The following is a 27,632-nucleotide window of genomic DNA, read 5'->3' as shown; positions in this document are numbered from 1 at the left end:
GGAGGAGGAAGAGGAGGAGGAGGAGGAGGCGGCGGCGGAGGGCGGCGGCGGCGCGCCGAGACGCAGGAGCGGCAGCATGTCGGCCGGCGGAGTCCCGCCGCCCCCGAACCCCGCCGTGTCCTTTCCCGCGCCCCGGGTCACCCTGCCCGCCGGCTCCGACATCCTGCGGACCTACTCGGGGGCCTTCGTGTGCCTGGAGATTGTGAGTGCAACGGCCCCACCATCGCCCCCTCCCCCGCCCGCCCCCCACCCCCCGGCCGCTCGATTGCGGGGACCCCCAGGCCGCTCCAGTCCCCGCGCCCCTCCCGGCCGCCCGGGCCCTCTCGCTGGCACCTGTTACGCGGACACCTGCTCCAGGCCGCCGGCCACAGGCGCGCGCAGGCGGCCCCGCCGTGGCCCGGGATGGGAGATTTGGAGCCCAGGCTCTGGAGACTCGGGGGCGGCGTTCGAGACCCCCGACGGCGCGGCCGGGAGACTGGGAGCACCTTTGGGGAGAACCCGAGCAGGCGCTCTCGGCCTCTCCTGTTGCTGACCTGCCATTTTGTCGGTTGTTGCAGAGGTGTCGCCGAGAGTGCCCGGGACGCCGCCGCGATGGGTCTAAGGGATGCGGGGTGCGGGGCGGTGGGGTACCAGGAGGAATAGCATCCCGCCCCTCCTCCCCGTCCTTGGCATTTTTTTGCGGGTGCTCTTTGGATGGCGGAAACTAAATGGGCTCAGGAGAGAGGGAAGGGGGAAAGGTGGAGTGTGCACCCTGCCCTTGGCATAGTCAGGGCCAGTGGGCGTGAGAACGAGACCGGTGAGGGAAAGGTACAAACGCGGCTGGCAAGTTCCTCTGCCCGCCTTTGTCCATTTCCCTTTCCTATCCCGCCTAGGCCGTGGCACACCTTCCCCTTCACGCCACACTTTGTTGGGCCCAGGTGAAGGTGAGGTCACCTGGCTTCTCCTGGAACCCTCCTCTGACTCGAGAAGGAACTTTTTTGCAAAGGGAATTTGGGGAGCTTAGAAACTTTAAGGGCTCGTTGTGGATCAGAGAGGTGGGGGGCGGGAGTGTGCAAATACAAATTGGGCAACCAGCGCTTGCATCATGCCCCGAGAATGGCAAATACAGGGCAAAATGTTCGCGAAAGCAGGGCCTTTCCTGCAGGCTGGATTTGTTTGCTCGCTTTGGGGTTTTCATGTCTCTCCCCCCTCACCCCCTCCTTTGGAGTTTGCATAACCTGGATTTGGGGTGCTTCGGTTTCACTTTTGTGGCCGGTGGGACTGGAACACCTCGGGAGCATTGATTTTCTGCCCTATCAGGTTCGAAGGCTCAGGCACCCTAAATTAAGTTTAGCTCAGATTGGAATCTGGAAAAGGAGACAGGCGAGTGGCAGGCTGAGCCATCAGTAATCAGATCGGGAGGAGAAGAGGCCAGCCGAGTGGAGCCTGCGCCCAGCGCAGGAGCATCTGAAGGCTCCCAGGAGGTGCAGGTAACCCCGTGACCGGGATAGGATGGCACTGGTGGAGCCCTGGGAGGGAGACAGGAAAGGAGCCGAGAAGAAAGATGTTATAGGGACTTGGGCCACGTTCCCGCCATGTACCCCAAACTCCTTTTACCGGGTTACTAGCTTAGTTCTTTCAGAAGTTTCTTCTGTGTCCTCGTTACAATTTTCCCGATGACCATGTCAAAAAGTTCATTTTCCAGCCTCCAGTACCTGCCGTTGCCTTCTCCCAAGCCACACTGGAGGTTCATTTTTAAACCAGATCTTCAGATTCTGTTTTGTTTTCTAATATTTAAGTATGTTCTTATGCTTATATATCTCAGTGGGTTGAGCAGTGTGGTGCATGTATGTGTGTGTTATCCCCTGTGCCATCACATACCATCACAGGAACCAACTGTGGTCAGGGCACACTTTCTTAAACACGAATTCTGTATTTAAGAACAGAATCTGTTTTAAACCTGAAAGGTGATTTATTGTCTCACCTCTCCCCCACCTTCATATCTCTTAGCTCTCCTGGTAGTTCTCAACTCTTGCTCGTTCTTAATTACTTGGGCAGCTTTGAAAAATACGGTTGCCAGCATAGGCTAATTAAATCTGAATCTCTGGGGGAGTGCCCGAAGACATTTTGGATTTTTTCAAACAGCTCCCTGGAGGTTCTAATGTACACAGTGCCAGAGGAAGGTGCCGCCAGCCTTGTCGACAGGACAGCCCTCTCGTGCAAACTTGAATTCTTTTGGAATTTGCTAGAATGTCTGCCACTCCCCCTTCTCAATGAGATCTCAGACTCACAGAAGTGGCCATTCGGTTGCTTGTATCTCGTTTCTTTGGATTCCTTATCCCCCAAACACAACGATAACTCTTGTTGAGCAGCAGTTCTGAAAGCATGTGCAGTTTTCTTGTCACAGTTTAAGGCCACGCGTCTTCCTACATTTAGACCTTAGACTTCCTACATTTGACCTTATTTTCCTTTACTTGAATATCAGCTTTCCTTCCCACTATCCTAAAGGCCCTTTCCTCCAAATAAAATTTCCAAGATATTCCAGGGACTTAGTGACCTGAGAAAGGCAAGAGAGCATGTTAGTCAGCCTCATGACTGCATCCTTGTCATAGTCAGGGCCATTTGGACTGCATACTTCAGTTCAACTTAGATTGGATATTATACCTTGCTATATTATACCTTGGTATATTATACCAAAGGCTACTGCCTTGATATCCGTTCCTCTAGAGTTCAGCTGGTGCATGGATACATAGATGGTAGCTGAGTGCAAACTTCTGAAGCACCTTTTGTCAAATGTTTTTGATTCCTTTAAAGTGTTCAGTCTCCCTTGGCCCTTATCAGAAATTCCTCACCCTGTGAATGAAATGTGAAAATTTGCCAGGAACAATTCTAAGCTCTAGGCACTCTCCTCTCTGGCGACTCATTATTATATCTCAGACTCCTTCATTTTGACCTCCTACTCGAATCACTTTGTCTTACTGATTTATCTTCAAGATCCTGCCTTCCAAAACTTAGCACATGAGAATTGCATCTGACAGAAATTCAGCAATCTGTAGTGGACTAAGCAAATGAAGCTATTGGTTGAAACATCATCCAATAACTTTGCCCAGATCATTTCATTCCTATTACCTACTCATAATCTCTCAAATATAAGCCACTTATTGGCAGGATAATTAAAAATACAAACAGTGGGGCCAGATAAATAGTACAGTGGCAGGGTGCGGGGAGGTGCTTGCCTTGCATGTGGCTGACCAGATTTGTTCCTGGCATCCCATATGATCCTCCAAGTGATTCCTGAGTGCAGAGATAGGAATAACCCTGAGCAGTGCTAGGTGAGACCCAAAACAAAACAACAACAAAAACAACAAACAACAACAATAAAAAACAACCAGACATTGCCAAACTGATAGTTTCAGGTAAAGTGGTTCACAGGTGGAGAATTTTGCAACCTCACATGTATGGTGAGACAGGTGTGTTCAACTACTCACTCACCTTAGTTGTCTGTCCTCAGTTTGCAGACTCTTCTAGAATTATCAGTGCATACCTGTCATGAAGGGTTGCAAGGAGGTATATCTTTGCAAGAAGGTTTTCAGTTTATAGTATTAAACATCTCTTTCAGAATCATTTTCAAAATCTCTCCTTGTGTCCTGATTAATGTCTCCAAAATCTTTCATCAAGTATTTATTGATTACTTATTTTAGTCAAGGCTCTGTAATGGAACAAAGAAGTTTCAGCTTCTCCTCATTAGAAAAAGATATAAACTAGTTGAAAGAATATGCCATCAAATGATGCCCATTCATAGAAGAAAAATATAAGTTCAGAAAGTGAATGATAGGTAAGGGACAAATATCACAGGAATACCTATGCTACTGGAATGAATTATTGGAGCTGACAGAAATTTCAAATCTCTGTCCTTAGTGAACTTACCATGTAAAATATTCAGGGAGAAAAAAATGGGCATAAAACATGAACAAGAATAAAGGTCGTTATTGAATTCAGTGTGTTTCACAATTTCAGCATTTGGACGAGTATATTCCCTGAGATATTTTCATTTCTCTTTTGGGATGTTATTCTAGAGTTCTTAAGTACATGGTTATAATTGCAGTGTTTAGGGTACCACAAAAATTTTTACTTCTTTAAGAAATAATTGAAAACTGGCCATGCATAAGGTATTCTTTTTTTTTTTTTTTTTTTTTTTTTTGCTCAGGGAGTCGAATAATTAACATACTTACTGCCCTTAAAAGAAATTCTTGTACAGTGAAGTATGAAGTCAAAGTATTAGCTCGCTGTGTTTGGGGTGATAAAATTGGCCTATAAAAAGTGCCTTGGGAAAACAGTAGAGTACATCTGGCTGAAGATAGGTGTGTTCCACTCTTAAATAGCTAAGTGGGTAGTCTCTTACTTTTCAGACTCAGCTAAACTTACCAGTAGCCAGCACACACAGCTGTAATAGATTGGTGATATTTGGGTTTGGCCCTGCTTGATGCATGGACATCCAGTAGACAGAAAAAATGAGAAAGAGAATTCAGGTGGGAAAAAGGATCTATACAGATCCCAGAGAAAAGAAAGAACTAACTGGGTATGAAGGTCTGGAAATTGTTAGTTTAGTTTTCTTTACTACTTTCTTTTGGGAAAAAAAAATATACATATGACTTGTTGAATGATAGAGGAAGAAATAAAAACAGGTTTATGGGGTTTTTTTTTTAAATTTTTCTGAGGTGAAAAGCCAAGGCATAGGAATTATCTGTGCTAGGGAGCCGCTGGAGGACAGGAATAAACTTGATCAGACTTGTGCTTTAGGAATCTTTGAGTAGTGAAGTTCAGTTATGAAACAGAGATAGAAGAGACGGGGATAAAGGAGGAGCTTGGAGGGGATGACAGAGAGCTGAAATCCAGGAAAGGAAAGAGGCAAAGAATAGGACTGAGGCTTAGGAGGACCACTGAATATGTAAAGTTGAACATGACCTTGAAATGATAATATACCAAACTTAACCATGAAAGCAACTCAGAGGCATTGGGCCAGAAAAACACAAGCTAGTGGAAGGCTGGTGGGGAGGGAAGGGCCTTGGTGGAGGCATGGGTAGTCAGTCACGCCATTAAAACCATGGGTGGGATTTCAGGGTACTCAGCCCAAATTTCAATTTTAGATAGACAAAACCATGAGTGTTCAGGTGGCCAGAACAATAGGGATTATGACACTTGTCTTGCTTGCAGCTAGCCCGGGGACAAGAGCCAGCAGGAGGGGCCTTTGAGTACTACCACCAGGTGTGGCCCAAACCTCACCATCCCAGAAAGAAATTTTTCATCCCGAACAATGGTTTGAGTTTCAGAAGGACATTGTATGTTTTCGATGGTGAAGGGAGGTTACCCAGGGATATTTTCTTTTTCTAAAGAGGTTTTAATTCCATAAGTAAGATTTTTTTTCCCCTTTGCCTTGGGATTAAAAAATCTCCACCCCTGTGAAAAGAATCTTTGAAACTTTATAAGAGAAAATAAACCAATGTCCCTGCCAACAATTATTTTCAGCAGTCTTATGCCCTTACTAGCAGCTTATAAGAAATATGAAGATCTGAAATACGGAAAAACTTCAGACCAGGTTTTGGAAAACCTTGACCTTGAGCTACAATGCAGAAGGTCAGAGAGAGAGAGATTTGTTTTATGGAACCCAGTTTAAATGGCATGCCTGGCAGCAGGAGCCATGGCCTATCTGCATGGATATGTTTGTCTAAAAAGGACTTTAATGACAAAGGACAACCAGAACCAGCCCGCTGCTCACACAGGCAGGTCTAACAGACACAACTTGGGTTGTTGTGCAGGACAAATTGAACAGTGTGTGAAAAGTCCGCAGGAACCGGCTGGTCAGTAGGAGGGAGAAAGGCAGCTTAGAGTGAGGCTCTCAAGTCTTGCTGAGCTCTTGAAAGTGTTTACTTCTCCAGGAATTTACAGTTTGGCGTGAATTTCCTGTGTCCTATTTTATATGAAAGAGTCCATGTCTGTTCATAGTCACCTTATAGGATATTCTCTGATAATAGTTTTCAGAAGGAGAGAGATTAGGGGAAAAAAAAAAAAGAAAAGTGATATGCTCCCTTCCATTGGCATGTGTAAATACTCTTAACCTAGACGATATCTAGTGACCTGAAAATGTGAAAATAGGGTTTTAAGAATCCATGGAAATTGTATTTGATTCCCAGCACTACTTGTGGTCCCCCAAACACCCAACAAATCATCTCTGAGCACAGAGCAGGAGGAAGCCCTGGAGGAAGCCCTGAGCAGTGACAGGTGTGTTCGCCAACACCTCCCTGCCATAAAATAAGCAAATAATAAAAATCAGATAGAACTATAAGTAAGAATTAAAGGAGGGGAGGGCAGGATATATGCCTTTCCTATGACTTGTTAATGAGGGCTTTCCATTAGGATTGGCATCAGCTATTTAAGAAACTAAGATGAAAGTTTGAATTGGATGAGGACAAAAGTATAATTTTTCATAGCTTCCTTAAATATATTTCTAAGTTTTCAAATGTGAATCAGAAAAACTAAAAGGGTTTTAGCATTGGTATATTTTATACGTAAGCTGCTTCTATACATGTTATTTGTCATTGCTACCCAGAACTTGCCTTGTTTTCCTTTTCTGTGCATTCACACACACACACACACACACACACACACACACACACACACACACACACACGCCTTGCCTGCTAACTTACAACTATGATTTGGCTCTATTCTAGGGTTAATTCAGTTCAAGTTTGAGTGTAAGGCTGCATGGTGAAGGCTTCATGAGAATTGGTGGAGAAGAGCAAGAGAGAATAGGGATAGTGTTGCCTTTGTTAAAAGTTCCAGAGATCATTGTAACAAAAGAGGTAGCACTGTAGCACTGTAAGCACTGTCCTCCAGTTGTTCATCGATTTGCTCTAGCAGGCCCAGTAACATCTCCATTGTGAAACTTATTATTACTGTGTCTGGCATATCTAATACGTCACAGGTAGCTTGCCAGGCTTTTCCATGTGGGCGAGATACTCTCGGTAGCTTGCCAGGCTCTCTGAGAGGGGCAGAAGAATCAAACCTGGCTCGGCTCAGCCAGGCCGGCCGAACACAAGGTAAATGCCCTACTGCTATGCTATCACTCCAGCCCATAAATATGGTTAAATCTTATTAACATATATTATAATTAGATATTACACCATATTAATGTCAATTATTATATATTTGCACATTGTTTTATGATTTTACGATCTTATACTTTATATATAAAATATATAGAAAATATCTGTATAAGTAAAAGAGTTCAAAGAAGGGACAATATTGGGCCTGGTATGATAGTACAGTGAGCAGGGTATTTAACAGGTTCAATTCCAGATACTCCATATGGTTCCCTGTGCCCCATCCAGGAGTGTTTCCTGAGGGCAGAACCAGAAGAAAGCCACTGAGTCCCTGAGCAACTCTGGGTGTGATCCCAAAACAAACAAAAAATAGAAGCAACAGATTGTATAGCTTAGAATCCATTCTCTTGGTATAGCTTGGTATAGCTCAGTGCTAAAGCTCTGCATGAAAAAGCCAGGGCACACCAAGGACTGCCTAACTAGCATCACTGGGAGAGACCTGGGATTCGCCCCAGACCACTGTAGGGTGAGCCCAATAGCAAAGAAGGGAAAAAAATTCCCCAAGTAAAATTAATAAATGAAACAGGATAGAAGCTCATCCAAACCTTATTTTACTACACTATAATCATAAACCCTTAAAATGGTACATATATCTGTTATCTTACAGAATGAAAAAATTTAGTTCTATAGTAAAAGACAACAAAATATTTCATAAAAAAAACAAGAACAGACATAATATTGCACTGATGAATTAGCAGTCAGGGTTAATTTTACATCAAACACTTTAAGAGCAAATAAGTAAAACCAAGTCCCAACTGAAATATCCTAAAATTTTCACAGAATCAGAAGGTTTTTTTTAATATATAATGTATAGACTTTCAAATGAATTAGAGAAATCTAAGGTAAAAAAATATAAGTTAGTCAAACTTCCTCAGGGTACATAAAACAACTCAGGATAAGAATGATAAAAGTTTTCATTTAAACATGATAAAATAGCATATCTTTGAGAAAATGTACATTTAAAAGAAAGTATAAATGGAGAATATCTACTAAATGATGCCATTAAGACTTTAAAAAATCTTACCTTTAAAATCTTTATTAAAAACTAAACAAAAAAGGTACTGAGAAACAAAAACACAAGAGGTAAACAAAACAAATCTGGAGGGTCCAAAGAAATGGGTATCATCAACTAATCTGGCAAAATGTACCAGCTTCTCCATAACTTTCTCCCTTACTTCTGAGAACCAGGTGGTAGGCGTTGCCAATAATAACTTGGAAATTGAGAAGTACATGTTCCTGCCTCTCTAGCCTCTTGCCTATTTTTGAACACCCACCATGTACCAGGCACGAGCTAAACTCCAAGCATCATTGTGTTCCTAGCATCTCAGGCTGTACTTCTGAGGTGAGATTCATCTTTGCACACTGGTTGTTTTTCCATTGTTTTCAAGAAAAAGGCAGTTGAGCATCTTTTGAGAAATCAACATCCTGGACTCAGATTATGGTGATATTTTAAGTCAGTGTCATCAATGCTGACCTCACAAGTAAAATAGGGATTTGAATACATAGTTTTTATTGTTGGAAAGCATGATCAAAGGAAAGCATGATCATACCAGTCAGTGACTTGTAGGCATACTTTGGCATGGGATACACCTAGGGAGTTCTTCCTGGAAGACTTCGAATTGGGAGATAATTATCCAACAGGGCACTAGTTAATGGTTTATGAGACAGAAGTGTAGGCCTGGAGAGCTGCAGATACATAGTTACAAAGTTGTTCATGATTGGGTACAGTGTTTCAACTCCCATCCCTTTACCAGTGTAGGTTTCCTGGCACCAATGTCCCCAGGTTCCTTCCAGCAACACCACCTCACAGCCTGCTTCTATGAGAGTCACCACCTCTTTCTCTTTTCTCTTCAACTTTAGATACTGTGCTTTGCAATATGGTTAGAACGGTTGTCATGTATATCACTTTACCTCCTTTCAGCACTCAGTCCTAATCTAGAGTGATTATTGCCAGTTATCATTGTCAAAATGGTCCCTTCTCTGTCCTAACTGCCCTCCCCAAAAGTTATGGCAAATTTTCAACCATGGACCGGTCCTTCTGGCTTTCATTTGTCCTGTCCTTCAGTATTAGGCTCATGATTTTTTTTCTTACAGTCCGCAAATGAGTTTGATCATTCTCTGTCTCCCTCTGACTCATTTCACTCAGCCTGATACTCTCCATGCCCATTCATGTATAAGCAAATTTCATGCCTTCATTTCTCCTCACAGCTGAGTAGTATTCCATCGTGTAGATGTACCATAGTTTCTTTATCTAGTCATCTGCTCTCAGGCACATAGGTTATTTCTAGATTGTGGCAATTGCCAATAGTGCTGTAATGAACATTAGAGTGCAGATGGCTTTTCTGCATAGTGTTTTGGGACCCCTAGGTTATATTTCCAAGAGTGATATTGTTAGGTTGTATGGGAGCTTAATTTCTAGTTTTTTTGAGGAATATCCATATTGTTTTCCAAAAAGATTGGCCCAGTCGGCATTCCCACCAGCAATGATGAGAGTCCCTTTCTTTCTTCATCCACTGGTTATTCTTGTTCTTTTTGATGTGTGCTAGTCTGTAGTGTGAGGTGATAGCTCATTGTTGTTTTGATGTGCATGTCCCTAATGATTAGTAACATAGAGCATTTTTTTCATGTGCCTTTGGCCATATGTATTTGTTTTTTGAGACAGTTTCTGTTTATCTCTTCTCCTCATTGTTTGATAGTACTACTTTTAAATTGTGAGTCAATGTGCACTTTTATGGGCTGCCTGGTAAGCACCTCTAATAGCTTTTGTATCTCTTGACTTTATGTTCTCAGTTAAAAAATATTTTTTAAGAAGCCAGAGCAATAGTACATCAGATAAGGCTCTTGCCTTACATGCAGCCAACCTGGGTTCGATCCCTGGCATCATTGGGTCCGCTGAGCACCAGAAATAATTCCTGAGTGGAGAGCCAGGAGTAACCCCTGAACTTCTTCAGGTGTGACCCAAAAACCAACAAAATATTTTTTTGAAATGCAATTCATGTGGCTGGAGCAATAGTACAGCAGGTAGGGTGTTTGCCTTGCAAGTGGTCTCCCCGGGTCCGATTCCTCTGTCCCTCTTGGAGAGCCTGGCAAGCTCCCTGTGGTGTATTTGATATGCCAAAAACAGTACAACAAGTCTCACAATGGAGGTGTTACTGGTGGCCGCTTGAGCAAATCAATGAACTACAGGAGGACAGTACTACAGTGCAAGTCATGTGGTTTATTTTGGTAATCTGTTTGCTACAAGTAGTCTGAACATAATAAACCCTCCTTCAATCATGTATTTATTTCTGGGTCCCAATAAGCCAAATCCATGAAAACAGGAGTCATTGTCAGGTAGATGAGGTATTCTAAATTTTTGTGGGGTCACAAATCTCTTTGTAGTTCAGATGAAAGTGATTAAGTACGCCCTCAGAAAAATGAACAGATACTTCTGTAATGCAAATCATAATGTCCAAAAGGAGAGGGAGAGAGGGAGGGAGAAAGGGAGGGAGGGAGGGAGGGAGGGAGGGAGGTAGGAGGAGGAAGAGAGAGGGGGAGGGAAAAAGAGTGAGAGAGAGAGTGAGAGAGAGAGAGAAGTGCCTGACTTAGAGGCCTACTGTGAGGGTGGGGTGGCGGGAGGGATATCACGACATTAGTAGTGGGAAATGTACACTGGTGGAGGGTTGGGTGTTGGAAAACTATGACTGAAACTTTTATCATGAAAGCTTTGTAACTGTATCTCATGTGGTTCAATAATTTTTCTATGTTTTTAATTTTTAAAAATTTAAGTGAAAAATGCACAGATACTTATCTGTCCATTTGATACCATTTTAAAAAATCTCCCAAATTCACTCACTCCTAAGAAGATGACTTGCACATGGCTAGAAACCTTTCTCTGAAGTGAACAGTACCATGTGGGCCACCAAGCTCTGGCAATCATAAAATTCAAACTCCCAGTCAGAGATCTGTTAACTGTAACTTAGGGCAAGTGACTGAGGTTTCTATACCTCTGTGGACTAATTGCTAAACTGGGAAGAATACAAATAATTGTTTCTCAGTATTTGTAAGAATTTAATTGGTAAATATAAAACCCCTTAGAACAGTACTTGCAATGTAGGAGTTTGATCAATGCTACTTAATATTTGTTTTTCTCTTTAGCTTCAGTGTCTTAGTAAAACTAACTCTATAAAGCCAGAGTTGGGAACAGTTGTTTTTCTCTAACTTTGCTGGTTTTCTCCATTCTCATGCCTCAAAATGATAAAATGCCCCATATATAAATAGCAAAATTAGAAAGAGAAGTATAAGTTATATACTGAATACCTTAAGTAATGAAATGTTTCTCCTTAGGGGCCATAGAGCCAGTCTTTATACCTTCAGTTTCACTTTCCTTACTTTCATTTCCCTGTTCTCATTCCAAACTTTGAGTAAAAATAGGTCAAGGTAGGAGTTGCCTGTTTACAATAACAGGAGTACACTCTCTAAGATCATGGTATCAAATTGGTCTGAAAATCATTAGCTAAGATGCCAGAGGGTATGTTTAAACCAGACTATTGGGGAATAAGTAACAGTTAAAGGGGTTTTTGGGGAACACAACAATATTTTTGAAGTAAGTTATTTGGGGACAATAAGATCACTATCCAAATAGGAGACAAGTTGAGATGTGATCCAGGCAGGCAGAATTGCAAGACTGGCTCTTTGCTCAATACCAAGTTTTTCCCCATGGGTTTTATGTTTTGTCATCCACAGTTTCTAGCAAAAACATGTTATCATCCCAACTCAGAGGGTTCAGTTTACTGTGACATAAACTAGGAATAGCTCCTGAGCACTATTGGTTGTGACCCCCAATACTTTCAAATGTTTCTTTTCTTTTCTCTTTTGGGGGTCACAACCATTAGTGCTCAGGAGCTATTCCAAGTTCTGGGCTCAGAACCAGTTGGTACTCAGGGGACCATATGTAAACCAGGGTTTGTTGCATACAAGCCAAGTGCCCTGCCTCCTGTAAGATCTCTTTGACTCCCACAGTATTACTATGCATAGGTCTCAGTCAGATACCTGCCCTCTAGCTTGCAGGTGTCAAACTAAAGCAAATAATATATGCTGAGCCGCCAAGGAGTTACATGGATTTAAAAACATAGAGCAATTTAATAATAGCAACTCAGAATGTAGGTGTGTTCTGAGTCCCTCGACTTTAAATTCAGAAATCTAGGAATTATGGAGTCACTGCGAAGCCTTCAAGAACTCTTGAGAGGAGTTTTTGCCTTTGCTTTCTCTCCAAGTGTGACCTGCCATCTTTCTGTTAAAGTGTGAAATTCATAGCTATGTGCTCTACCTTTGTTCCTGAAAGAAAAAAGTTTAGAGTGGTGCGTGGAGTATTTTATGTTATTTCCAAGTGTTTGGGGGATGTCAGCAAGTAGTGAGGCCAATGAGGACAGGTGAGTGAGAATGTACATTCCACATCCAAGATGAGAATGCGGGCGAGTACCCTTATCTACAGTGTGTCGGCTCCACAGTTGCTATGATACTGTGTCAACTGTTCTCCCTCAGGTTTTAACCATGTTTGCACCCTGCTTTTCTTGTGTAAAATGAAGGCTTTTTGCAGGAGACCTTTGTCTCTGCCAGACATGGTGGGAATCTAAACCCTAGTGCAACTGGTACATAAATACCCTGAGCTCAGTCAGGATCACCCAGAATCTTCGGAGCATTCACAGTCAAATTATTCAAAGCTCAATTGTTGGGGATCCATGTTTGAAGGCAAAGATAGCTTCTGGCTGAAGGAAATTATGAAATAAGGATGCAGTGAAAGTGTTGAGGCCCTAGTACCTCCAACAACCAGAATGAAGAGGGAGGGTGCAGTCTGTAGTGAGTTGATAATGCTTTCTGGCCCATCCCGTGTTTCCGTGTTTTGCTGTTATTGTGAGCAAAACACAATAGTTAGTTAACCTACTTAGTTCTGGGTTAAACAGACAAGGATGGTGGTGGCGGTGGTGGTGGTGGTGGTGGTGGTGGTGGTGTTGGTGGTGGTAGTGGTGGTGGTAGTGGTGGTGGTGGTGGTGGTCTGTGTGTGTGTGTGTGTGTGTGTGTGTGTGTGTGCGCACGCGTGTGCGCACATGGGCGTGGGCACGACTATGGAGTGTTAGGGCCATACATCTACCTTCCTTTCTCCCTCTCCCTCTTCGCATACTACATATTCCTGCAATGGGGAGGGAGCTCTGTTCTCTCACAGAAGCACTCAGTTCCCTTTCTAAACCTGGGAGGTGTTAGAAGGGCTATAATTTTGAATATAACAGGAATGGTTAATCTATACTATCTCATGTTCATATCCTGCCAAAGCTCTGCTTGCTTGGCCTTGAAAACCTGCTTTAGCTCTGCCTACCTCTCTAGATCCTTCTCATTCTCCTCCCCGTTCCCAGTCTCTCAGCTCGCTGTACTGAGCTCTTTTTATAGAACACGCCACAATCTGCTCTTGAATTTGTTATAATGGAGTCTGTCTCTCCCTTATTTGGAGCTTTGGGAGACAGGAAGTTGCCCTCCCCCATACTTCTTTTGAAATTCTCCTACAGTACCTGGCAGTTGATTTGACGCCCACCTGTTTGAGGTCCACTCAGTTTATTAAGTGTTACGTTAATTTCAGGGGATTATCTCTTATAGATATCAATTTATCATAATCACTATGGCATATAATTATACTTATTTAATCAAGTCTGCCTTTGCCCTCAAAAATAGTCACCAATTGTTCTTTATTGCCCTTTATACTACACCTAGGTATCTTACACCTAGATAAATGACTGCTGAATTTACAGATATGCAATGACCTATATTCCTTTTTCTTTTGGGGGTCACACCTCACAGTTCTCAGGATTTATTCTTGTCTCCATGCTTAAGGATCACTCCTGGCAGGGGTTGGGACACTGGGTTGCTGGGGACTGAACCCAGATCGGTCATGTGCAAGTAAACTTTTTATCGTAACATCATTTCTGCCTCCAATGGTATTTACTTTTTAGTAGTAGAGTAATGAGATTATATGGAGTATGAGAGTGAGAAAATCTACAAAAAAAACAGGGAAAAAAAGAAAAGATTTGAAAACCTTAATACAGTCAATAACAGTAAATAGTATAAAAGAGTAGAGATTTTTGCTGGGAAGGTTATTTTTAACATGTCCACTAATAAAGTTAGTGATTAACATTTTAATATGCATTTAATATTCATTACTTATATTTATTTCATAAGACTTTCTAGGTTGATTATGAATTTTTGAAGGTGGGATTTGACCTACAGCTATGACGACTATACTTTTATTAGACTGATACTTTAGTTATCATTGAACAAATGATAATTAAGCAGACTTTCAAAAATGGTTTTCAAAGTATCAATGACTTGTATGCCTAGGCCCCTTTAGCAACTTGAATTAAAAACCTATGTTTTTAAGTTTCAGTAACTTGTGCAATTTGGTTGTCCTCTAGATAATTATGAAGCAAGAGACAGATGATCGGGCTTTACTATTTGGAGCACCATGTGTTCTCATGGGGCCACTAGGAGTTTCTTGACTTAAGTAAATTGGTGAGCACTTTCCATATGCCAACAGAAAATCCTCCAAGTCAGTTCATGGCAACTGCAGTCTTGAGTGAATGATGTATCTCAATGCCAGTTTCTCCCTAAACAAATCTATATAAACAGGAACTAAGTCCCTGCAGCAAATTTCTAGTTGCAAAACCATCATCAGACTTCTGACTGCAGCGGGAGCCCCAAATGCTTCTAATGTGACACATGATTTATATGTGTGGACCTCCCAACCTGCTTGCACTGGTTCCAGGCAGTGATGAGCCCTAGGCTCGCCTGTGAGATCAGGGTACCTGATCAGTTTGTGCCTGGCCCTGAACAGGGCACCCTTCCAGGCCACAATGCACTCACAGATCACCCTGTGGCGCCCACATACACCCAGGAAGCTAACCTGCACATCTTTGGGAACTGGAGTCCCTCGAGAAACCCTAGCCAGACATAAGAAGAGTGTTAAACTCCCACACAGAGAGGCCCAAAGAGGACTGAACATTGTCTTTTCATCAACGATATTACTAAACAAACTGAAGTAACATGATTTGGTGACCTGCAGTAAATGTTTCAAGTCTCTGCATGCGTTTGGTGGAGCTTGTCCCCACAGGTGTCTTCGGGGGCTGGGTGGTGAGGAAATGTTTGGTTCGTAGAATAATCAAATTGCTGTGGCTGGAGAGACATTTAAAAAAATGCTGTGTGAATGCCTCAGAGCTCAGATTGAGGAATTTGGATGCACTAAGGTATGGCACAGAGCTAACATCCCCAGTTGGGAGCCAGCCGCTGGGAAAGAAAGGGTCCTGGAGCATGGGACAGCACTCATCTGGATGCTGAACTTCAAGAGCAATCAGGAGTGGAAATTTCTCACTTTCACTGGAGTGGCATGGTAGGGACAGGGTAGGGTCAATGGGGATGGCAATTGGTCCACCTGCTGGACCATTCAGGGTGAAAGACTTTGTCTCTGGACTGTGTGTTTGTCTCCTATTTAAAAAAAAGAAAGGGCTTAGTGGCAAGAGACATGCATGAAGAATTAAGACGGCCAAGGCTGGAATGCCTAGCCCAAGACCAGGGCCCTTGAATGCCTTGGTGATGACATGGAGGACTCTGCGAAGATTAGTCGGGGGTTGGAGCCATATCTGCTTGGGCTGGCACCATAGGACTGCAGGTAGGACACTTGCCTTGCAGGCAGCTCACCCAGGTTTCATCCCCAGCATCACATATGGTCCCCCTTAGTTCTACCAGGAATGATCCCTTAGCGCAGAATCAGTAGTCAACTCTGAGCATCGCGGGTGTGACCTCACCTTCCCACCTACCCCACCCACCCCCTCCAACAAAAAGCCCTTTCAGCCTCTCACCATTCCTCTTGTATTCACTCCTTCACTACTAGCTCCCCAAGCCAGACACCTGACCACTTTCTGTATCTCTTCTTTTTTCTGCCCCATCTTTATTTGCTCAGTCACCATCCCAGCTACTTCTGAATTGTCTCTCCTCAGAATCTTGGAACAGAGTGTTCCTGTAACAGTCTCTCACCCCCCGTCCTCCATCTTCTCCTCTCCAGATTGCTCACAGTCTTGCCAGAGAGCGGCTTCTCAACATAGATCACACCCCTCTGGCCCCTAGTCCAGCAGGCCCCTGCACTCCTCACCCTGACCTCAGGACCTTCTGCTCTGCCTCCCTCTGCCCCTGCTGGCAGGGTCCTTGCAAACCCCCGCTGCTCTGCCAGGCTTCCACTGGGCTCCCAGCAAACATCTCAGCACCCACCCTCTGCTGTGGAATGCGGAACAGCCTGTCATCCTCCTGACAACACCCCTTCCTACTTCCAGGGACATTTCCTGTCCTTTCATATCAGGAATCTGAGCTCTCTGTGCAGCACCCGTATTTTTACCTAATTGTCACATGTACAAAGTGGCTTTGTAGGTGCATGCTGAATTGTCTTTTTCTTATAAAAGACTGAATTCTGTGATGGTGGATACCCAGTGTAGCTTGTTCCCCATCCCCCCCCCCACCCCAGCACAGCACTTATTATGCACCCAGTGTTTATGGCATATTAGAGCCATGAGCATCTTAAGTACCTATGCCCATGACTTGGTAGACCTTGTTAATATTGTAAGCAGAGAGCTGCAAAACATTAATCTGTATACAATTTCAAAGGTTGTCATTTTCTTTCCTAAAAATGGAGAAGAGAAAAAATGATCACATACATAGTTATGTATTGAATATACAGTCGTGCATTCTGAGAAATGCATTTTGAGACAGTTCTGTTGTATAAGCATCATGGAATGAACTTACACAGAGCTTGATAGTACACCTATTATTGCCTAGGCTATGTGGTCTAGACTGTTGAGGCCAATATCTCATATTTGTTTACCATCATTAAGTGATGGGTGACTGAATAAACCAAATAGACAGCAATCTCACATTTATGGGCTAGATAAATAGCATAAGGACTAAGACGCTTGCCTTACATGCAGCCAACACTGTTTCAATTCCCAACATCATATGGTTCTGTCAGTACCACTAAGAGCAACCTTTCATTCACAGAGCCAGGAGTACCCCCCAAATATTCCCAGATGTAGACCAAACTCTCACCTCCCACTGAAAAAAACCACACCTATAAATAAGTCAGTAGAACTGCAATGTTCCCATTAAATGTGGAAGTTAGAAGGTTGCAGCTCTAACCAACTCTGGCAAGAGTGAGCATAGAAGCTAGGCTCAGATGGTTTGAAGAGTGTCAGTGAGGAGAGTAGTGGAGAGCAAGCACAGATGGGTTTGCAAAGGGAAAATGCCCCCCAGAGAGAGGCAGTGCTTAGGCAGCAGGACTTAAAGGAGGGGTTTTTTATATGATAGGAGAATTCTGGGCACATTTGGGGACTGAGAGAGAAGCAGGACCCAAAGCCAGTCGCCGAAACAAGGCCCAGTGAGGTGAGTCTGCAGGGAGAAGCCCAAGCCTTCCACCTGCAGGACTGGCATCTGGGTAATAGAGAAGCAGCCAAGCGTGGCAGCAGGTAGCTAACAGGAAGGTGTGCAGGGGCCGGCAGGGCAAGGAAAGTGCCGAGAAGGAGCAGGCTAGCACACCTGCTTCTAATGCACAAGCCCGTGACCCTGTGACTTTCTTCCTTTCAGCTGTTTGGGGGCCTTGTCTGGATCCTGGTGGCCTCCTCCAACGTCCCTCTACCTCTGCTGCAAGGATGGGTGATGTTCGTGTCCGTGACAGCATTCGTCTTCTCCCTTCTCTTCCTGGGCGTATTCCTCTCCGGCATGGTGACTCAGATTGATGCCAACTGGAACTTCCTGGTAAGGGACCTGAAAATCAGCTTGAGGAACCTTATCTGTTCCTGCAAGGTCTGATTCTGTGTCTCTCTTGCTTCCAGTGGGAAAGAAGAGGTCAGCCCATAGGTTGTCTACAACTGCCTTGGTGGACAGCAGGGATTTAGTCTGTACAATTTCCATGTTCATAGAATGGGGTTAACCTTTGATCTTTCTAATTCCTTTCGGAGCCAGAGGACCTTTCGCTAAAGACCTTTTTCATGGGACAAGTGAGCTTTGTCACTGACCTTTGGAATAGAAGTGCCTTTGGAGGATAAATGCTGTGACATGTATCATGAAAATCTTCTTGACTTCTGTTTTATATATTTAAATACAGATGTATGCTTTGCAGAAAATGTGGTGCTATGTAGCATGTTCTCCAAAGGCTTAGGAAAAGAGATATTTAAGAATTTCTAAATTTTAAGAAAATGAATTTACAATCAACTCAGTTTTTTTTAAGATGATGACATCAGGACTTTTCCCAGGCATTATTGAGAGCCTCTTTTCTGCAATTGTTATTCATTCCCTGGATGGACCAGTGGGATATGAATTCTAATCCATGGTGAATAATGCTCTAATGGAATCCATGAATAAGCTGCCATACTTTATGATCACATTTTGATGGTTAGAAATTTAAGTCAGACCTTTAGTTGGGCTTTATGTATTGCATATCCTTTCAAGTACCTGCAAGCCTCTTTTTACTGTGTCTGAAGATAAACAGTTCTAAAACACAGCAGTTAAAAATTGCTACCATCTGGTGATATCTCCATGATATATGTGACTCAAAAATATTTCTGGCTGAAAGTGTACAAGATACGAGTTTTACAACTTGAAGATTTGTGGCAACAGTGCCTGGAATAATGGCAATATTTTTCTAACAGCCCAGATGATGGTCAGCATTATATTTTTTAGCAGTACAATATACGTAATTAAGGCATGTTCATTTCTTAGACAATGCTCTTGTATGAAAAGCTATTGTGTACTGTGAAAATAAAGACTATGATGATTAGAGTCAAGTATATGCATGATCTATTTTTTCTAAATGTCTGACTTTCCCCCAAAATTCAAATAATATGTGAATAGAGTAGTTAAAGTGACTGAGCTCTTTAAATATCAGACTCAAGGATGACATTTTGCTAGTTGTTGTCACTTGAGGTCTACTACTGTTTTCTTGGAACTAGTTGATAGGAAAGCCATTGCCCTATCCTTCTATCTTTGCCCAAGTGTGGTAATACCTATCACATTGGCCCTGAATTTAGGGCTTTTCTGAACCCCCAATAGCCCACTAACTAAAGGGTTAATACCTGGAAAAGTTGAGTCTCCAAAATCCTGCAGCATTCAGTTTTTTTATAATTGGTTGACATTCGTGCCTAATGGTTAAGCACTTTTTAAATACCATTCATGGCTTTACTAGATGTATGTCCATACCATTTTTTTTCTTCTTGGCTTATATTGTTATCTTTGTTATGAAGTCCAATCATTAATTTCCTTATTGATGTAGTAAGTGCCCCATTTGCCATTTCTTCTTAAATCATAGTATTCTATCTGATATTCAGACAATAGAAAACATTTATTTCAATTAAATCATGCTAAAAATGGGGCAAGTAAAATGAAAAGTCTAACAGTCTCTCCCATAAATCACCTGCAAAGATTATCCTGAGGGTTTGTTTTTTTAGTCAAAATAGCCACTTTCACTTGAGGAAAAAATGAAAAAGCAACACACAGCAGAAAGGAAGCTGATGGCTTCTGTATAGTCTTACTTTCAAAGAACCTATGCTTGCCTTCAAGGAGTTTACTGGAATGTTGGCTTTTGTAATGGAATCTCCTGTTTCTCTCGAACTTCCTGCACACTCAGTCATTAATAATGCCACTGCTTTAGAGAGGTTTTGTAATATGTCTTGTGTACTCTTAGCCAGAAAATTTTTGAGCCATGCATATCATGCAGTTATCACCAGATGGTAGCAACTCTTAATTACTGCACCCTGAATTGTTAGACATTAATTGCTGAAAAATAATTGTTTCTCCCTGTGATAATAGATTAATGTCTTCTGTATTCCAGGCATAAAGGAAACAAGACTGCACTTGAAAAATAATTTATTTTCTAAAGATACTGATTGTCAAAATTGACTAGTCTCACCTTTATTGGATTATGAAAGTGAATTAACATTCATGAAATCTTTAGTGTTATCCTAAACCTTCCAGCATTAGTATAATGAAATAAAAATATAAAGTGTAATAACAGAATAAGTGCTAAAAATGTGCTCCTTCCTAATTCAGGAATAAAGACATAGTCATAGTCATAGTTCTCCTGTTGTTCATCGATTTGCTCGAGCAGGCCCAGTAACGTCTCCATTGTAAGAATTGATGTTACTGTGTTTGGCATATCGAATACATCACGGGGAGCTTGCCAGGCTCTGCCGTGCGGGCTCGATACCCTCGGTAACTTGCCAGGCTTTCCGAGAGGCACAGAGGAATCGAACTCGGGTCAGCCATATTGGCTGCGTGCAAGGTAAACGCCCTACCGCTGTGCTATTAAGTTTTGACTTTGAAAATTGTTTTTTTGAATATTTTATTTTTTGGTGGTGGATGAGGAGAAGAAAATAATGCCATCTTATTTGACTTTAAGCAAGAGATACCTGCTTCAGCAAAAGCAGGGGCTTGGTGAGCGGTAGCAGTGGGGAGCTGCTGCTCCCAGGCATTTGCAAGGCATCCTTCTCCCACCACCACCCTGCTCTGCTCATGTGCACATAATCCAGTTAGGGGATAGTGGGTCACAAAGGTTGACTTGCCTGTTATTTTCTCTATTTGGTTTTCCATCGTGAGTGCTTCTGGTCCGCATTATCATGTGCCAAAAACAGAAACAAAATTTAAAAATAAAAACATTCCCCCAAACAAGATATAATTATTCTAGTGTCTTTTTAGTTGAAAGTTGAGAACAGCCTGTATTTTATTTGTGTTAATATGGCGCTTGGTGGCACTTTAAGCTTGAATCATGTCTTTGCACTGAAGACAGCAAGTAGGAAATCACCAGGGCCCTCGGGATATGGCTCGGTTATAGTGTAGTGGTAGGCCTGAGGTTGAGAGTTTTATCTCTGGCACTGCCCCAGCTGCCACATAGGCTCTAAGCAGCACTATTGTTTGCGACCTGTGCCCTGCAACCAACTGTACAAGCCACCATCCACTAGAAGAAAAGAGTGAGCAGAAGAGGAGGGGAAATAGATCATTTTAAAATTCACTCTATCAGAGGGTTTGCTGCTATGCCCGCTGCAGTGAATGCCTTGACTTGACTTTATTTGGAATCAAAGAGCTTGGCTTTACTAAAGCAGCTCAAACAAATGGTGAATGTAGTTGAAGATTTTTTCATTAAATGTCCTCAGCTTCCCAAACTTCAGTGTCATTTTTAAACGAAGGTCAAGCTTCATTTTCATTGACGATGTCTTTCCTTTCCTTCTGCTTTCAGGATTTTGTTTACCACTTTATAGTGTTTGTCTTTTACTTCGGAGCTTTCTTACTGGAAGCAGCAGCCACATCCCTGCGCAATATTCGGGGTTGCAATGCAACCTTGGCTGAGACGCCACTCCTGGATGACAACCAGTATAACATAAATGTAGCCGCCACAGTAAGTGTCTGATGAGCACAGATGACCAGTGCCCTCCATTGCCCTTCCAAAGCCTCAGGGAAACTCCACAGGCAGCATTAGTTTTCTTTAATAACAGCCACTAGCTTTAACTTACAGTATCACTCTTGTGAGTGAAGTGCTGTTATTACCCGTGGTGCTCTCGATGATGGAAATAAAGCACCAGGAGTTTGAAGTTCATGACAGATTCTAGTCAGGCAGTAGTAATGGTTCACCTCGTAGAACTAAGTCCGCTCTGTGAAAAAGAATTGTGTGGCTTTTTATGACTTCAGACATGGGAAGGGACAATTGGTTATCATCAAGCTTTTTCTGTTTCTCCTTTTTCATGTGGCAAGTAGCTCATTGATTATTGGGGAGAGACTGAATGAGGTTTGGTACCTGCCATTGGGGAAAGGGCATGCGTTCGGAAGGAGAATGTCCCAGCCATTATACTGGATGATATCCAGGTGAAATGCATTCTACGGGGAAAGGTGCTGAAAAATATTTATCAAATGTGTTAGTTCACTTGAGTGAGTTTGTAGTCTTGTATTGACATTTGTAGTTTGACGAAATAATATTTTGGATTTATTTAGGTACTTTTCAAGGTATCAAGTTTGAATTCTTTATATTTTATGTTTACATGGCAAGTAGTAATCTTACATATTACTATTAAATACAAATAACATATGAACAGTTCAGTGTACTCACCATATAGCCATTCAAGCCTTTCTGGAACTGTGTTACCCCAAAAGAACCTTAAAAATTATATTGTTCTCCAATGAGGGGGGATTAGCCTCATTTAATTATTAAGCCATTGAACTGCAGCTTATTAAAGGAACAAGTAAAGAACTGAAGTATTAATTTTAAGCTCAAATTTTAATTGCTACATGTGACATGCTGACCCCTTGGACAGGGACAGAACAGGTGTAGAGTGTGGGTTTTGAAGGGTAGCAGAGAAATGACCCCAAACCTGCCCTTCTGAATGTCCCAAGTGTCTGTTATGATTTGTTGACACCATTGTCTATGGTGAATTAGGCTGAAGGTGGGATTGCAGCATGAAGTTCACCTGGCTCTGATTTGGAAAGTCATCAGTCATATAAGTCAGTTCATTTTATATGGTCTTAAATAAGAAATGAAATTGCTTTTTCTTGATGAACTCTTACAGTTCAAAGCCTGTAGAAGGTACAAGCAGAGTCCATTGCTGGGGTGCGAAGGAAGCTCTCCCTTCACATAAGGTCGCTCCTCTACTCATTTTCTCAGAAGTATTTCACAGAAGACTTGTGAACCAGAGATTAGTTGAAAACCATGGATTTTAACAACTTTCCAAAGAAAAGTTCAAGGACCAGAATTAACGTTTTTCTATCAAGTGTCTTTTTCATTAGTCAATGCTCCCCCTGGATTTTCCATTGCTACTTCTGTTCCCTTCTTTTCAAGGGCAGAGGCTAGATTCTTATAACCTTTCATGGGGCCATTAAGTAATCCCAAAATGATATATTTATAGCTACCCTAAGATCCCACTTTCACAAGAATAGCGGGTGCTCAAATCCTTGATGAGAGGCAGTAGATGTCACTGATTGGGCCAAGGATATAACTTAGTGATAGATCACTTGCCTTGTGTGTGTCATGCCCTGGATTTCACCCCCATCACCAGAAAACAAAACAAAGAACATTTTTGTGATTTCACATTAATGCTTCCTTGATTCTGTTTCATTTCTCTATTGTGGTTGGCCTCTTTAGCTCATGAACTCAGTGAAGCTGGCTTCAATAGCACTGCCTGATAAAGTTCTACATCAAGTTGCATTTTATCTATCTGCTGCAGTAGAAGTAAATCTTTTGCTCCTGAGTTTTTAAAATAAATATAAGTTATTGATTTGTCACATTATAGTGAGTCATTTTATTCCCATATATCTGAGAGAGAGGAACATGTCTTGTCAATACTATCAGACGCAATCATTTGCAACTCAGCAAAGAATATCTAAATTAGCAGTGTATCCAGAGGAAATGGGTCAGGAGAAACAGCAGGATGTTAACTGAACTGTGCAAATGTCACAGGTGAGCCTGGTAGTCCTTCTTAGACTGGAGATTGCTAGTAAAGGATTCATTCACTAAATGATGTTTTATTGTATTTTATTGCTTTGCCTCTTTATGGACCGCAAATCCCCAAAGAGTGAGGACAGTATTAGCTATGTATTTACATGGATCAAATATTCAAATGTGCACATAGGGGGTCCTCAAGAAATCCTCATTTGAAAACTAGAGATAAGAATTCTGAGGTGAATGAAGGCCTGAGGACCATTTACCACACAAAACTAATGATTTGTATCTGTGGGTTCTCCTTGTGCTGTTTTAAAAATCGTTTTCTGTTGTCACAGAAATTGTTTGATACAATCTCTAGTTCTGAGGAGAGTTGCATTTTCCACTGTGATGCCTCTGTATGAATAGACACTTCATGAAGAGTTCTTGTTTTTGGTTTTGTCTTTGAAGTTCATTTTAATTGAAGTATAACATATGGGAAAGTTCGCAGATTGTTAAGTAAATAGCTCAATGAGTCTTCCCAACATGAACAAACTAAGAAATACCTGACTGATCGAATACTGTCACCCCACCACCTAATAATCCTTTTCTAACAAAGAAAAGGATTTTATTTTTTAACAAAGAAAAAGATTATTATTGCTTCCCTCCTCACCCACATTTCTTGGATATTTTGCTACTTCAAGGTGAGATTCTTTTTCTTTCACAGAAATCTTTTCAGATGAACTCATGATCATTAATTCCTTTAACTGTTGCTTGTCTTAAAAGCACTGTGTTCCCCCTTTAAATCTGAATGAATATTCTTGGTTGGGGTTTTTTAGCTCAACTCTCTGCATACTTCATGTCATACTCCATTCTAGCCAGTAGAAATTTTCTTCTTGAAAAATACGCTGATAGCCTTACATGGGACTTGAGGTTTTCTAAATATTTAACACATGGGCCTGCCTAGTTTGTGAGCAGATGTCCAACATGATGTTCTCCCCAAGTGAGCATATTTTTAAGGGCTAGAATGTTTCAAGAAAGAGAACTGATGTGAAAAGAAAAAATAGTGGTAAAAGCCATATTTATAAAGATTCACAGAAGCATTTTCCTGCGTGTTGAAGTTTCTTTAAGGCAGATCCGTCTACCTTCAAATAAATATAACTTAGGATGTGTGTTTCATTAAGCTCACTTTTATAAATCTGATGTGAATTTTTGTTTCCTTTTCCTTAGATTTTTGCCTTCGTGACGACAGCCTGTTATGGTTGCAGTTTGGGTCTGGCCTTACGAAGATGGCGACCGTAACACTCCTTAGTAGCTCACTGTCTAGGCTGGAGAAATCGTACAGTGGGTAGGGCATTTGCCTTTCATGTGGCAGACCTGGGTTGATCCCTGGCCTCCCGTATGATCCCCTGAGCACTGCCAGGTATAGTTCCTGAGTGCAGAGCCAGGGTAACCCCAGAGCTTTGCCAGGTGTGGCCCAAAAACCAAAAAGAAAGAAAAAAAGGCATTGTCCAGGTGTTGGTTTCATTTGTCTACTTATATTGTAGTCTGATTATTTAAATGCCATTTTGTCCAGATATAAGAATATTTCAAAAATAAGTTACTCAGTTTGAAAGAGAATCTTAAGTACAAGCCTAGTCTTATTTCCTGGGTGGAGTTTTAATTTTATTATAATATTAATTATATTATATATATATAGCCATTATTTTTACATGTTCCCTTTTTCAAAGAAAATTTCCCTTTATATCCGTACAATGAACAGATAATATTCATGGAAAAGGGGTCTCTCTTTTGTCTAGGTGCCCAGAAGCTTAAACCTGGAAATTTAGTGAACCTTGAAGTTTAACTAAGTATCTCAAAACAATATTCCAAATAGGTTTACCACTAAACTTTAGTTTTGAATATGAAACAGGGATTAATAGTCATTTTCTTTAGAGGTCTGGAGATATAATATTTTATAAATATTTTAGCTTTCACAGGCCTGTACAGCCTATGTTGCAGCTTTTTCCCACTGATGTTTCTACATGAAAGTGGCTGTAGACAATGCATAAATGAGTGTGTGGCTTTATTCCAATAAAACTTTATAAAAAAAAACAGACAGAAGGTTGGATTTGGCCTGTATGCTTCAAATTATAGTTTGCTGGCCTGTGGTATTTAGTTTTATGTTCTGCATTTTATTAAACTTTTTTTTCTGAGCTAAAGTTTATTAGATGAGGCTCAGAGTTGTATCATAATGCAATAATCACAATGCCTTTTTGTTAATTATCAAATACCTTGAACAGGCTTATCATTCCTCAAGTAATAAGGGGCATATAGTTTCTCAAGCTATTTCAATCATGAAATGTGGTTATAAGAAAGTGTAATTTATGATGTGATCCCTTATAGCCTGACCAAATTCAGGTCTCCTAAGGAGTGAGCAAAACTCCCACTTCACATCCTTCACATGGAGATTCCCCAGAGACCATTACCCAGCGCTGGTATCTCTCCACTTACATCATACTTTGAATTTAGTCATGCTTTAAAATATAGCTGTTTGCCCTGTGCATGAATATATGAATATTGTGTGTGGTTATGTAAAGCTTTTCCAAATCTAGAGCTCTAAAATAAGTTTTAAATTTTAATTGTTTTTTATTATTTTTTGTTAAATTTGAATATAGTAGTAATTCTATCTTAAAGTTGTGTTTTTTTTTTTTATAGTAACCCATCCACACGTATTCTTTTTGCATTGGTGACAGCACAAAGTCACTTTTAAAACAACAGCCGTCAAAAACAAAAGACGCAGCCTCTGGATGACTAGCACAGTTTAAAAGGAGAAAGTATTTTAAGCCACCTGTAAGATCTTAGTTGTGGACAAGTGCCAGTATGGCTTGAAAGAAGGGAATAAGTTAGAACTCCCCCTCACTACTTCTCACCACAGTGAAGTAAGGAATTCCCAGCTCCCACTCCACTGGCTATCTCTTGCTCCAGATTGCTGCCTTTGGGAAAAGACGGCTTTTGAATGCTCTGTTCTTTCAACCCTTTTCTTTTTAGCGGAAACATTGCCTAAAGCCTACCGTGTATACATAGGACTGCTAGATTTTCTGGAACATAGAACAATCATGAATGAGTAGTATGGTCTGTGTTCAGTAATCAACTGCTGTTGGTATAATAATCTCCTAGAAAGAACTTTGTTAGAGTTTAGTTTTGAGAATCTAAAGAGAAAACACGTTTCAATATGTGGCTGAAGGAAATAAGTTTTATGACTTTATGCACATATCATGTCTTTTCTATAAACATTCCACTTCCTGGGTTTTCCTAGCTCAAGACCACACATTTGAACTTGTATTAAAAATTGTATATTACAAAGTCATAAATGTGCCATAAGGATATATAGTTAATCTGCTCTACCTGGAATTACATAGTCTGCTAGATTTAATTGTGAGATTCTATTTTTGTTTCCAAGGTATAACAGGTCTGTACCTGCTGCCGTTACGTTAAATGATTTCATGGAAATGCTTTGGTGGCACTTTTGTAAATGAATTGCTTCTAGATAATTAAGAACCAAGTCTAAAACTCATCTAACTGTGAATATGCTTAGATTTGTAAATTAATTGCATTTTAGATTTGTAAGCTGAGTGACAAAGCACTTGAACAAAAATACTGGCATATAAGAATTTATATATCTCAGCTGTAAAGATGACAACGTCTTGGGTGGTTTTAGAATCTGGTAACTCCATGATGAAAAGAATTTTATTTTATAAGTGTTATAACTCTAATAAAGTATTCATTTGATAATCTTCTGGTGTTTTATAATAAAATTCACTTTGAAATTTAAAGGTTGAATATAAACTTGGCAGATTTGAAACTTTTAAACTCATTTAGTTCATTTTTAAACATTTCTGTGTATAAGATAGTTTCTCAGGAAATGTCTGTATATCTTCTTTGACAGAGGTCTAAGAGGTAAGTCTTGAAAGTGATGTGAATGAAGTTTAAAATGAGAATTATATTTTATTAAAAAAAAACACTTACAGAGCCAGAAAGATAGTATAGTG

The 27,632-nt window shown here is 41.2% G+C and overlaps 1 protein-coding gene across 1 annotated transcript; it reads left to right on the top strand.

The window, feature by feature from the left end:
• On the top strand, positions 1-27,379 carry MAL2 (mal, T cell differentiation protein 2). The gene is made up of 4 exons (XM_056110883.1): positions 1-202; positions 17,790-17,960; positions 21,433-21,591; positions 24,832-27,379. Exons 1-4 carry the CDS (start codon positions 77-79, stop codon positions 24,901-24,903), a joined length of 528 nt encoding a protein of 175 aa, XP_055966858.1. The 5' UTR covers positions 1-76; the 3' UTR covers positions 24,904-27,379.
• Positions 27,380-27,632: the final 253 nt, after the last annotated feature.

The sequence above is a fragment of the Sorex fumeus genome, unplaced genomic scaffold, assembly GCF_029834395.1.
Source record: "Sorex fumeus unplaced genomic scaffold, SorFum_2.1 ptg000002l, whole genome shotgun sequence".
NCBI classification, from domain to species: Eukaryota; Metazoa; Chordata; class Mammalia; order Eulipotyphla; family Soricidae; genus Sorex; species Sorex fumeus.
Note: the sequence above shows the minus strand (reverse complement) of the source record. Positions and strands in the feature narration are given on the sequence as shown.

Excerpts from the sequence above, each read along its gene's own strand:
- MAL2 (XM_056110883.1), top strand. The coding sequence starts at position 77 with ATGTCGGCCGGCGGAGTCCCGCCGCCCCCGAACCCCGCCGTGTCCTTT. Across the intron at positions 203-17,789 it reads CCTTCGTGTGCCTGGAGATT|CTGTTTGGGGGCCTTGTCTG; the intron begins GTGAGTGCAACG and ends TCTTCCTTTCAG. Across the intron at positions 21,592-24,831 it reads ACATAAATGTAGCCGCCACA|ATTTTTGCCTTCGTGACGAC; the intron begins GTAAGTGTCTGA and ends CCTTTTCCTTAG.